General features: G+C 42.3%; 1 protein-coding gene across 1 annotated transcript; it reads right to left on the reverse strand.

Annotated features, from left to right (window-relative positions):
* Positions 1 to 12,912: 12,912 nt before the first annotated feature.
* Positions 12,913 to 13,482, reverse strand: LOC147420417 (uncharacterized). Its single transcript, XM_086504528.1, has one exon. The coding sequence runs from the start codon at positions 13,480 to 13,482 to the stop codon at positions 12,913 to 12,915; it is 570 nt and encodes a 189-aa protein (XP_086360654.1).
* Between the last annotated feature and the right edge of the window lie 559 nt (positions 13,483 to 14,041).

The following is a 14,041-nucleotide window of genomic DNA, read 5'->3' on the forward strand; positions in this document are numbered from 1 at the left end:
GGTGTAAACTTTTGCGGGTGCCTTATTGCCCATGTTGGCATGAACCAAGCTGTAGGGGTTAATGACACCCAAGAAATCACAACCACTTTACTTAACAGGGAGCCACCCCAAAAGGCCAAGCGCCAAAAAATTGTAATTAGAAAGATCCTAAAGCAAAAGCCGGATATCATGTAAAGCATTGATTTCTTTAATGAAACTACATTTTGTTGTCTATGACTCTCTTTCTTGCAAGGTTTTGAATTTCTTATACGTTGGGCTTCCATTGTGTATGAGAAGCACCATAATTTCTGCTATGACTACTAAAGGGTTTGGCAGGCATTAAAATTTATAAAATGCATACTTTGTTATATCTAGGCTTCCAAACTTATGGATGTGCCTAGTAAAGGGCATTGAAGTCCCTAAAATATGCTGCCACAAGGGCACGCATTGGGGCCTTCCATTAGCAGATGAAGTGTGCAAATGCGCGCAAACCACAAGAGTAAACTATGTGGCAATATCTAGCCCTTTTTGGAGTATATGACTGACATGGACTAAGGGGGGATGATTGCCAGAAGTATCTATGCTAATTGAAGCATTGAAGCAAACAAAACATACTTATTTCTTGTCAAAATTGTCTGGAAACCACTAGAAAGTGTCTGGAAAGCACTAGGAAAGGCTGTCACAAGGGCGTGCATTGTGTCCATCCATAGGCCTCTAGAAGCCCCAAATGCGCGCCCTTGTGGCAGCCAGTTTTGGGGCATTCCAAGCCATTTTCAACACTTTGTAGATGCTTTTGCCATGCAATAGTGAGTCACATAGCATGGATACATCAAGAAGTGCATGCCCCACTTAGCCAAGGTGCTAAACGTAGGCAATTTTTCACAATAACAAGCTAATGGCTACATACATACAATAGAAGGTAGACAAAACTTGGACCAGTGCTACATTGAATGGTACAGAATTAAAACAATACAATGCGCAGTGGGGTATACAATAAAAGATGCTTAAATTCAAATTCTTCCCAATACAATGCACAGAGTGGGGTATACAATCAAAAGATGCTTGTATTCAAATTCTTCCCAATCTTGGAGTTCCGTAAATACAAAAAGGTTTGATGCCTAATTACAACTCCTCATGCCGCAAACGGCGAGCAAGCTGCATATTCTTGGGCATAATGGTTACACGCTTTGCATGGATGGCACAGAGGTTAGAATCCTCAAATATGCTAGTTAAATATTGCTCTGCTGCCTCTTGGATTGCCTCTATGGCCACGGCGCCCATCCGAAACTGAGTGTTGTACAATTGCAAAACCTACCTGCATAGCCTTGCAAAAGGGGCCCTCCGAATCAAGAGCTCGGTGCTCTTTTGATAGTGTTGAATCTTCACAAAAGCACGGCTGCACTTTCGTACCTTCTGAGGTCAACGTGGAGGTGCATTTTTGGCACAAGTTGGGGCAGCTTGCTTCCTCTTCTTGTAGACAATGCTCTTTCTCTTTTTTTTCTTCACAGGCACTTCCAACACCTCATAATCTGATTCCACCCACTCTCCATCTGATTCGTGCTCTTCACTATTGACCGGATGTGATGGTGTAGGTCCACTCCCTTTAGGAAGTGTCTTACCCCCAATAGACATGTGAGCCTGATAAGTTTGTATTTGGACGCCAACCCATGGGGCATCTTCATCCATTTGCGTCTCTTCGGAGCCTTCTAACGGTTGCTTTTGGCTATTTGTTTCTTTGCCTTGGTCGCTCTCATCCTCCCTGTTGCCATCAGAATCATTGGAGTCCGATGAATAGACAACAAGGCGATGCTTCCGTCTCTCTTTTGCTGCTGTAAAGGACTGGCCATGCCGATTTGAAGCTCCAGCTTCTTCTGTGTGGACTTCACCTTGAGCTTGTGAAGTTCCAGCTTCTATTGCTGTACCTTTGAGTCGTTGGCCATCCGGCCCCTCTGGATATGCAATCCTAGCCGTTTGTTTTGTTCTTGCGATGGTAGCACCAAGTAGGGAAAATGACAAAATGAGCGCCTTCAACCTTTAAATAGGTTTTTTTGAGCTTTGGGCCCTTTCACACTATGCGGCCAATTGAGTGAAACTCAAATAAACCAATTGAATTTAACAACTAAACCTGGATCATGCGGACAGCTGACGCGATGCCCAAACGCTGCCTTTTCGATACTTAGTTGCACGCCAAGCTTCATGGCCCAGGGACGCTCGTGAGCGTTTCCACTTCTCGGATGCTGCAGTACAGGACGCGTTACGTAACTGCTTTGCAAACATTGACTCTCTTGCCTTCTCAATAGTACGAGTTCTCCCAAAGGTGTGCCTAAAAAACCAGTTAAACATCTGTTGGAGGTAGTTGGAGTGTGAACTACCACCACCATGCCGAGTATTCTTGAAGTAGACTCCTTTTGCTCAATAGTGGGACTTCTCCATGCCTTGTGTACTCCATATATCAAGCGAACCATAGCTGTCCATGAAGTATGCACCATGCGCATAGAGAATGTGCTAAAACAACCAAGAAGGAGATAAGCTAATAGAAAAGTTGCATTTTCAAACATTGCATATGTATTAAGTCCGTTAAAACAAACCATGTAGTGTGTAATCTTGCTTTCAGACCATCCGTCCTTAGCGGCCTTTGTGAATTCATAAAGCAACTTCTTGAATTCCTCTCGCTGCTCAACGGTGGTGCTTGAAAGATTCATCAATTGCACAACCTTTTAAAAGGATGACCATACTAGCTTACGTTGGTTAGCAACCTCCACATTGGGATCTTTGTCCGTCGTGCATGAACACAAATCTTTCCACAACTCCCACCGCTTCTCACTTGCTAGATCAACACTTGCCTTGGATACCTGCATTGAAGACTTTGACATCTTCTTGAAAAATCGACGTGCCTTGGCTCCATTCATGGAAACCTTCTGTGCCACCTCATATGTCTTCTCCCTACAAGTCTCTGCTACAATGTTCACCCTTGATCGGTGACATCCAATCTCATTAAGGAGCATCTCCACCCCCTGCAAGGAGTCTTTTGACCGTTGAAGGGGCTTCATTGTGAAAGCATAATCAATGTGATGCTTTAGGATCCTATCAAATATTTGCATAAACGCATGCAATGTACAAAAGTGAACATTGTTGAGGGAGAAGGGAATTATGGGGTTCCATCCAGGATCTTTGCTATCCCTATTGGGCACCTGCAGCATATCACATGAAAGAACCGAAGTTTGCCACTCCCTATTTATATGGTCATCATTATCTTTGTCCTGACCTTCCACTTGAGTTGCTCGACTTGTCTTGTTCCATTTCGTACAGAATGGACAGGGAAGTAAATAATTTGCACCTTGTTTGCATCCAAGCATGCACTTTATGGTCTTTAGATCACCACCTAAATGCCATTCAACATCAAACTCCCCACGTCCTGGAACCATGAGCTTCTCACCGTTTATTTGAGCTTTAATGACCTTTGTGACCCATGGGATTCTACTAAAAATCCATGCAAGGACTTCATGTGTCTCTTTCGGAACTTCAATTGCACCAAGCCACCATATATCCTTCTCTGATTGTACACTAAAAGAGGGCTTTGTTGCTTCACTCGAACTGCAAGATTTCTTGGCATAAGCTAGGGCTTCATTCATAAGCGTGATGCTCATTCTCTCCAACTTTCTCCCTTTAACAATTACACACTCATCCAACTTCAGCACGAACACAAGCTTGCCTTTAAGAACTGCCAACAATATAAAGCCTCAGAATGCATGTTATGACACATCATAGAGCATGTAGGCAACTCTAAACTAATTTGCTACGGAGCGGCTGAAGACGCATCGTGTCTTCAATATACAAGTAGTCCCCTAATCGGTGAACAACATCTTCATTTGACACCTTCTTGGCAATCGCCACTCTGTCAGGAAGTGGAAATAGGTTTTCCGTGACTCCTCAACTTCTTAATGCATCTTTTAACACTTGATGTATTGCTTGATATCCCTTGGTACTAATCCCAACAACATCACAAATATCTTGAACATCTAGATCAGTGACAATATTAGAAAAATCACTAAGAACTCTCTTAGTGATTGCGTCTTTCAAGTGTTTTGCCTCTAGAGCATCAAGCATCCCAATAAAATCCTCTTTGTTGAAACAAGAACGAAGTAAAGTAGCCCTAGTTGACGCATTCTCGCCGCCGCACGTTTCTTGGACAAAGTTCCTATTGCCAAAAACAACAATGATGAGTGGTATTAGACTTAAAGAACATGAGGGACAGAACATGTTACCTCATAGCTGTCACCCTTCGTTTTCTTGCACCTCCACGTGGTGCAAGAGTCTGAATTTCGGACAACTCTCGTTTCCTCACCCTACCTCCCATGGCAGTACTCTTTATGTGTGAAAGAGTATCCTCAAGCTTTTTAATTACATTTTCCTTGGTTGTGATGGTGCTCTTTGCCTCCTCAAGGGCACTAGTAGCTGTTTGCATCTAATCTTGAAGATTGTGGAAACTCCCATTGAGCAACTACCAATGACGCAAGTAGATCTCGGACCGCGCAATCTCGTGTTTGTTGAGTCTCTTGTAGTAGCCAACAAACCTTGCTCTCCATTTCCAACGTATTGCAACAGTGATGGAATGTTTGTAAAAGATGGATGAACATTGAGAGAAGGATCCTTTGGATACAAGCATCCGTCTGTCCAGAGATCCACATTCTTCTCCCCTTGAGCGCGGCGTTCGTTGGCTGAAGGTAATGTACCCAAGCATGTTTTCTTTGTCGGAACATACTCTTGAGGTAGGCGTAGGAAAAGCCCTGGAGACCTACCGCGTGAAGAGCTTGCTGGGACATTGGTCACGTCGTCAAGAGGCATTGTAGGATGGAGAGATGGAGCTTGAAGGATGGAGAGATGGGTGTGTAGGTGCACCAAGTGCAAGTGCAAGGGGGATGGGTGTAGGAGAGGAGATTAGATTAGGAGGGAAAGTTTTCAATTTTGGGGGGAATTTCTTAAAAGTTTTGGAGGGAGTCAAAAAATGTTGAATTATGAGTAATTTAACTTAAATTTATTTTTCTTATTATGTGTATATGTTGGGGGTACTTTTTAGGGGGGAATAGATTTTTTTGAAAGTTTTTGAAAAAAAGTCATTTTTTTTTACCTCTTTGATCCACGGATTTGCTTAGGTGGCATGGGAGAGTTAAGAGGCCACTTACAAGTTGGCCAAAAATCTAGAGAGAGAAGACCCCCTACCCCCCTACTTTTCAAATGGTTTACCCCCCCTTCCCTACTTTTTGAATGGTTACCCCCCCCCCCCCCCCCCCCCCCCCCCCTTCCCCCTACCTTTTTAGGGGTCAAAGGTGGAGGAGACCCTACCAAAATAGCCCCATTCAAAGCCTTTGTCCCCCTTAATCTTGGCAGGCTTCCTTTAAATTAGAGATTCTTACAAGGCCCATGGAGAGTCCATTTTTTTCCTAATGTTTGCGTGACAGTAAATTCGATGCACCTTTGTCTATTCGTACTTGTTCAGGCTCTCGCCATGCATCTTATGCATCAGATTGTTATCCTTTGGCTGTATCTAGCTTACATGATGTTGAGGAGCCTCTGTCTTTTGATGAAGCACAGAATTCAGAAAATTGGATGGCTGCCATGCAATCAGAATATGATGCACTTATAGAAAATAACACATGGACTTTATGTGATTTCCCTCCTAGCAAAAAGGCCATTTTCGCGATAAGGCTCGACTTGTTGCAAAAGGTTATGCACAGCAAAAAGGCATAGATTATGAAGAGACTTTTTCTCCCACTTGTCGTATGACTACTGTATGTTTTCTATGTGCATTGGAAGATCATTTTGGTTGGGATGTACATCAATCAGACATTGTTACTGCTTTCTTCAATGGTGACATATTTGAGGAAGTTTTAATGTAACGTAGCCTCGCGGTTTTGTCATAAAAGGACAAGAGGACAAAGTGTGCATATGTAAGAAGGCTTTGTACGGGTTGAAGCAATCTCCTCGTGCTTGGTATGAGAAAGCTGACACTGATTTGGTTAAGCGAGGCTTTCGTAACAGTCCAACAGAAAGCACATTGTATGTAAAGCGTGAGGGTGATGTACTTCTCATTGTGGTATGTTGATGATTTGCTGATCACTGGACCAAATGAGAGACATGTTGCTAAATTTAAGGTTGTTTTGAATGCTACTTTCAAGATGAAATATTTGGGGATGTTGCATCATTACTTGGGTATACAGTTTAAGCAGTGTGATGGTGGTATTGCCTTGTGTCAGAAAAGTTACATAGAGACATTGCTATGTAAGTTTGGACTTGAGGATTGCAAACCTATCGCCACTCCCATGGAAATAGGTTTAAAGTTGAGTCTACATGATGTTGGAGATCCTGTTGATGTCACTCTTTACCAAGCTGCTGTTGGCTGCCTCATTTATGTATGCAACACGAGGCCGGATATTCAGTTTGTAGTCTCATAGGTCAGCAGATTTATGCATAGCCCAGGGTCTAAGCATTGGCAGGCTGTCAAGAGGATTTTCCACTACCTTAGTGGCACTTTACATCTGGGCTTGTTTTATCCCAAGGGGGGATCATTGCCGCCAGACTTACATGCTTTTTCGGACTCAGATTGGACTGGTTGTTTTGACACGCGAGTGTCCACAAGTGGCTTTTTTTTTCATGCTTGGCAGTTCATGTATATCATGGTTGAGAAAGAAGAAACCTACTGTGGCCACTTCGAGTTGTGAGGCTGAGTACCAGGCAGTCTTCACAGCTACGATTGAGTGTGTATGGCTCAGACGCCTTATGGCTGATTTGGGTGTTGGACAGGACACTGCCAACACTATCTACACTGACAGTCAGAGCGCATTGGCAGTTGCGAGGAACCCAATTTTTCATGCTCGCACAAAGCACATTGAGGTGCATTACCACTATGTCAAGGAGAGGCTCTCAGCAGGAGATATCAGCTTGGCTTATGTGCCAACACAGGACAACCTTGCAGATCTTTTCACAAAGGCATTGTCTCATGAGAAGCTTGAAGCTTTCCGCAAAGCTTTGGGCTTACTCCCCTTTGTGGACTAATCCTGCCCTCAGGGCATGGCACTTCCCTTTACTCATGTGCCAGCTCTCATTCACCGCATCACTCCAGGGGGGATTTGTTACCATATACATGTGGTAGTGATGTGTGTGAACAGACTAGGACCGTCGGGGCATTTTTTCCCTCCTAAAGAGGTTTTTTCCCCCGTGCATTGTATATACGCCCATCACTCTAGGGCTATCTAGCTATCTTTCGATTGCACACTAAGTAACACACTCAGTATTGTGTGCCTTGAGCTTCCTTTGTCTTCTCCAAGCTGTGTGTGTCTCTCTGCAACCCTAATTCCAACACCTCGGTGATACTTAACCTGGCCATATCTTGCAAACCGAAACCCCGATTGACAAACTCGAAAGACTGACATGCTCCTGGAAGTGAGTATTTTGGACCCATGCATTCCTATCATCTTTGACCTTTTATTAGTGGGTGGTCGATCCGGTATGGATCTGCTACTAACTCAGATAAAACTATCATGACTTCTTATATGTAGCTCCGATTGACGAGCCGTAAAGACAGGCCTGTAGAGCACTTTGAGGACCACTTCAATAAAATCCCAGCTAAGACCACTTCAAGCATACTCACTGTTTAGAATTACCAAGACATCTTTTGGCCCTTAGAGCTGCATCTAGCACACTTTTAGCTTAAAATTGGCTTGTTACCAAGCCCTTATAACTGCTGAATAATCATGTAGGATTCAAATAAGCCTAATTGGCATTCCTTTGCTCATTTTTTTGTCTTGGAAGCGGAGCGGCATGACAACATGGATAAGTGAGGACACAACAGGAGTGTTTTCTTGTGATGAATTATGCAAAAAGGTAATTTTGAGAACTATATTTGGGGGCCACTTTACGTGATTGTGGGATGCATGATTGAGAAATGTTTAGTGCCAGTTGTGCGAATGGATGTAGAAGGGTTTTGGCCTGTTCAAGGTCCGTTTGAGGCCAATCAAAAGGCCAAAGATGCCCAAGGGATAAAGTGAAGTGTGGACATTGAAAACCCTGAGAAAAAATTGGAAAAAACATGGAGAGAAAAGGAGGAACAACTGTAACTCAGTTTTTGTTGTTTTTGGAGCCTGTTTTGTCCATAAACTACTTATCCGAGCTCGGATTTGAGCACTTTGATATTGTAGACTGGGACTTTTGGCCATTCTCGACGCAATCGTGCTGTCCATTTTGCCAAATGTTTTATTGTTTTTGAGATGCATTTGTTGTGTAAATTTCTCCTGTGAGTGAAGCCTTTGCTCAAATTGTATATGGCATATTTCATCCATATGGTGTGAGCTATTTGCCCCATTGGTGTTGACCCAAGCTCAATTGTATCTAAGCATAAAAAATCTTCCTTCTTTGAGTTGAATTGTGTATACGTATGTGTTTGTGTGTGTTGAGTGGACAGATGGATAGTCTCTCTCCTCTCACTCCATCTGTGTGTTCCCTAAGTCAATCAAGTGGATAGTCTCTCTCCTCTCACTCCATCGGTGTGTTCCTTGTCTCAGCCAGGTGGATTTTGTAAGCCGAGTGATGCCCCATAGTGTGTGTGTGTATTATCCCACGAGTGTGTGTCAGGTGATTATAGAGGCGTTGTGTGTGTTTCCATCTGCTCACATCGCTAACTATAACCTAACCTATAACCGACACAATCTTGCATGGTGAATGGTGTGTATTCTAATCCAACCATTGATGTCAAGGTGCTATCTTAAATAGATTCTCCTTTGATGAGACCTTGTTGGCGAGGAGTGATACCCTTATCCATAGTAGGATAGAGTCCTAATTAACCTAACCTTTAACCTAACATGTTGCCTAAACCTGACCTATAACCTAACCTATAACCTAATCTAACCTAACCTAATTAACCTATAAACTAACCTAACATAGTCTATAATCTAACCCATAAACTAACTTAACTTAACCTATAACCTAAACCTAATCTAACCTTACCTAACCTAACCTAACCTAACGTATGACCTATAACTTAACATATAACCTATACCCTAACCTATCCTATAACCAAAACTACACCTTACCAAAACCTATAACCTTACATGGTAGCGTAATTTCAAAAGAAAATTTCTTCAAAACATAATTTCAAAACAATATTTCAAAAAAGAATTTTTCCATAGCATAATTTTGAAACAAATTTTCTTCAAAGCATACAAAATTCTTCCATAGCATAATTTCAAATCAAAATTACCCCAAACCATAATTTCAAAACAATTTTTTTTCAAAGCATAATTTCTAAACAAAATTGCATGAAAATTTAAGCATAGAAATCCTAATTAATGAAATTTTATTTTGTCAATATACAATATAATTTTAAAGTAATTTAATATGCATAAAACTTTCGAGCACTCGCACGCAGCCTTTTTGAGCACAAATGAGTCTTGTTCAAACCTGCAAAAACGCACGCGCGCACACACACACACACACACACACACACACACACTATGTTAAACCCTAAACCATAAACCTACAAGCAAACTTGAAAAGAATCTCAGCTTCATTAGGAAGAGGATGGGGTATAGGAGGGCCTCTTTATTTGCCATGAGCATATGGAAGTGATTAACAGTTTGACAAATAGGTGTATGCCATGTGTACTAGAATGGTGGGTGTGTAAGGGATGTGTAAGAGTGGTCAAAGGATGCACTTTTCCCCCCAAAAAGGAGGTGGAGAATTTTATGATTTTTGGCCTTCCATAACTTCCACATATGATCTTCGATTTGAGCAGAGATGATAGATCTACAATCTACGCATTGAATTCTTTCCATAGATATGCTACATGATATGGTTTTACCTGCTAGATTTTTAATTCCATTTTGGGCGAGAAATTTAAATTTAAATAAACTAGCCGTTTGGCATGTTTGAATTCAAAAGTTGTCCTTTGATTACTTTCTTAATACTAAAGGTTTGACCTCTTTAAATTGCCAAATAAAGAGGCCCTCATAGACCCCCATTCTATTCCTAATGGATGCTAAGGAGTAGTCAACAAGCAACATTCTCACCTCCGGCAAGTTGTTGGGCACCAGATCTGCAGTAGGTGAGGAGGGTGATACCAAGAGGAGAGGCACACAAATTAGATAAATGCTCAGGGAAAGACCCGTATTTCGGTTTTTGCAGGTTCCGTCAGTCAGGCGCTCTTGCAGGTGCAGGATTAAACATCGGAAGAGGCATCGGAATACATATGTATATAAGCGTCGAAAAAATCATGGCTACAAGAGTGAAAATTTTAAAGATAAAAATGTTTAAAATTTTCATTTCCTTCCATACTTATCTGCACATATACCGACGCCCGCCATTGTCACCGATAATTTGGCGTCGAAATTTAAGTGACCTCTTGTAGTGTAATGTCATAAAATCTAATATCTACGTATCTTATGATTTTCTCATATTGAATTGAGCATTTAATGTGGGAAAATGAAAGGGAACAAGAGTTAGAATATCGATATGTGGTTTTAGATCTATCTCAACATGAAACCAAAAGGGAGAGAAGTCTACCTCTCATTAAGTGTCCAAAAGAGAGATGGTCTATCAAAGAGAAATGAGCAGATAATGGAGATTAAAATACCTCCAAAGGTTAGTGTTAAAAGTCCTTAGACCTATGACCTTTAGGTACTTTAAACCTTAGGCAAGCTAGGCATGTGCTTGAGGTGCTTGCCTTGCTTGAGTTGACTAAGGTGCTTGAGGTGCTTCTCGTGCTTGATGACTAAGGTGCTTGAGGTGTTCAAAGTCAAGCATGACTCCTACAAAGGAGGGGGCGATCCCTAAAGGTAGGGACATGAGAGAGAACACACACACACACACACACACACACACACACACACACACTCACTCACACACTCAAGGCTACCCATGTTGTACTCATGGTGTGCATGAATCCTATTGGATGGTCTTTAGGGAGGTCCAATGAGAATTTAGATGCATTTTATTAATTACTAAGCTCTCTCTCTCAAAAGGGAAAAGAAGGAAACATGTCCAAATGCTATCTCTATTGCCTGAAATGATCATAGCCTGTGATTGGCCAGGCTTGGCAAGGGCCAATAGTGATCAAGCATGAGTAAAGAGACAGAGGGGTCTACTTAGGCAAGGAGGGGACTCATTTTGGGTTATTCTCACATGACACTCACACTCTCTCTCATTGTGTTGAGCAAGAATTACTCCATCTCCTTCTCCAAGTTTGAAACGTAGAGAGCCTACACCAACACCTCTTGGCTATGGGATGCAAATCTAACCAAGAGTCAAGCTTCAATGGCATGCTCATCTTCTCTACCATCTATATTACTATGCTAAGCTAAGCTCCAAGAGTAATCTATCGTGAGGAAACTACTTCTTTCTCGTATGGTACTTCTTTTTCCTCTTTCCATCCCTCACTCCCTGCTAGCTCTCTCCACCTTTGAAGTTGTTTGAGGTCTTGTTTTTGTTTTTGCAAGGTAGTACTGGCATAAATTTTGTGCATGAAGTTTACCATCTTCATGCATCAACAAGCTCTCAAGGAGCACAAAGATGTATTGTATCAAGTCTCTCTTTAAGGGAGAATCTATAATACAAAAGCCTTTTGGAGGGGGGAATCGGCTTCAAGTAAATCTCGTCTTCAACTATTGTCAATTTCTCTAATTTTCTCTCTCTCTCTCTCTCTCTCTCTCTCTCTCTCTCTTTCTTTTACAAGTATTGTTCATGCCAGGTGTAATGTTCATTTTTCTACCTTTAATCCACTGCTCTCCTTATGCTCTTTAAGAATTCTTTTAAGGAAATTCTCACTATTGTTAATTTAATTCCGATACAATCAATGTTATAGCCATATTCTGTTACAGAGTGGGGCTATTATCATATTTTAGTGTATTAAATGTGATCAATTGGACAAGTGGTGGCATTTATCCTCGTTTCTAAATTCTTTCCAATTCTAATGTGGATGTGCGAGTTTTGTGCACCTTATGGATATTCAAAGCTTTGGGTTTGTGCGAGTCTATAATTGAGATACAATGAAGAAAAGTTTAGATTTCAAAGCCTCAAATTGTGTGGGAACACTACACTGAATAGATGGTACTTTCTTTTCAGATGAAAATTAGCTTGAGAGGGTGTGGACAAAGGAAAGCCTATGAAATTTAAAAAGATTAATGATAAAACTAGTATAAGAGCATGGCTACAAAAGAAACCCTATGTAATTTAAAATAATAATGATAAAACTAGCATGAGAGCGTGGCTACAAAAGAAACTCTATTAAATTTTGTTTTAAAAAATCTCTTAATCACACTCGAAAGCTATCACAAAGGGAGTATCCATAATTGGGGGCCGTAGGTATGTCTACTAGGTGATTAAGTGGATAGAAAGTCCACTCATCAGATCAATTGGACATGCATCACATCAATATCACATTGGATCATGAGGTGAAGAAGATTATTGGATGGTTCAAAGAAATTGGTGGCACAACCTCTCAAAAAATTAGTGCATGATAGAAGCTATACGTTGAATTTTAATAGTCGTACCACCCATTAATTGCACAAATTTCATGGCTATAAAATTGTTTTGAGAGTCATATACTCCCAAGGTGTGTAGGTGATCTAATACACCATCTTTCTATATTCAAATGTACGCAAAGTCGAAATTTCCTAGTATATGAGGTTGCAGAATGTCATTTATCCAAGCATATATCAATGATGAGGTAAAATAAGAGTATTTGACCTAAACCTATCTGCTGCATTCTACATATCCAATGGACTATTTTTATATGTTCAACCGTTAGCTCTTTGTATATTATATGAACACAAAATGGTACAGTTGATGGGTGAGCTGATGGATGGCAGTGCATATTAAAGGCTGGGTGAGTTAAGCTTCTACGGCCGGCGCAAAGGGTGATATTAGGAAGCTGTCATCTGTCATCTAGAGGAAGAAGAGCTGGTGGTGGTAAAGTGCAAGGGTGGCAGTGGAGTTGAGGAATGTGACGATGCCGTAGCCGCGAGCGCCTCGAAAGTTTCCGGTGCCGCCAACAATGGCGATCTCGTTAGTGCCAGCGTTGATGAGGCCTTGCAGGCTGATGGTGCCATTGAGCGAGCCATCGTCGAAGGCGAGGACCTCCACTTCGACGCCGTGGAAGTCGGCGGTGGAGCTGGCTTGGACGGTGTAACCACGCATGGAGCTGAGGAGCGTGGAGGCTGGGTCAGCGCCGTGCGTGACATTGAAGGCGAAGAGCTGTGTCTGGCCGAAGGTGCCCGTGGAGCCGGTGGGGTCAATGGGAGCGATGAGGGTGTCCATGTCAGGGGGGGGCAGCCCCACTTGGACATAGTACTCCAGGGGCCTGGACTGCACGAGGCTCCAGGATGCCGCCCGTCCTGCGTGGGCTGCTGGCATCACGAGTATTAACAACATGAGGGCAACGTTTAGGGCGACCTGGATTGACTGCTGCCTCTTCAACAACAACGCATGAGCTGACCCTTGAGAGTGATTATGCATGATGGCGTCGATTTGTATGTGTGTGTGTGCGGGCTGACGTGGGCGTGGCAGGTGCGTGTGCGAGCCACAGAGAAAGGGAGAGATGATCAGTTGAGAGAGAGAGAGTCTTATGACAGAGTTCGATAGTGGGGGGGAGGGATGGAGAGATCTGTACACTTGCTGCTTGATAAGAGTATTGGTGCTGGTGCAGCTATGTATATAATAGCGCCTGGCCTGCCGGATGTTGACTTTGTATATCAGCAGCCATCATCTATCATCAGATGAGCGATGACCCGGCACCACACGTGCGCAATTGAAACAGTAGACACGTGGGCAATGAACTTGACGTTGCATGAGGTCGTAGATGAGCATGCATGCAGCGGGTTTCCTGCAGTCTGCGATGCTCTCTTGCCTCCATTGATAGCTAGCTATTCCAAACCAAACAAAAGCCTACTGGAATATAGGGCCACGCCAGGACTTGGAGTTTTTTTCCTTAGACACAAAGATGCTCGATTATTGGGTTTTTCATAGGCTCTAGTAGAGAAACCATTCAAATCTCAATGATAGATTCTTTGCACTC

The sequence above is a fragment of the Adiantum capillus-veneris genome, chromosome 28 (genome assembly GCF_014529385.1).
Source record: "Adiantum capillus-veneris isolate H3 chromosome 28, ASM1452938v2, whole genome shotgun sequence".
NCBI lineage: Eukaryota > Viridiplantae > Streptophyta > Polypodiopsida > Polypodiales > Pteridaceae > Adiantum > Adiantum capillus-veneris.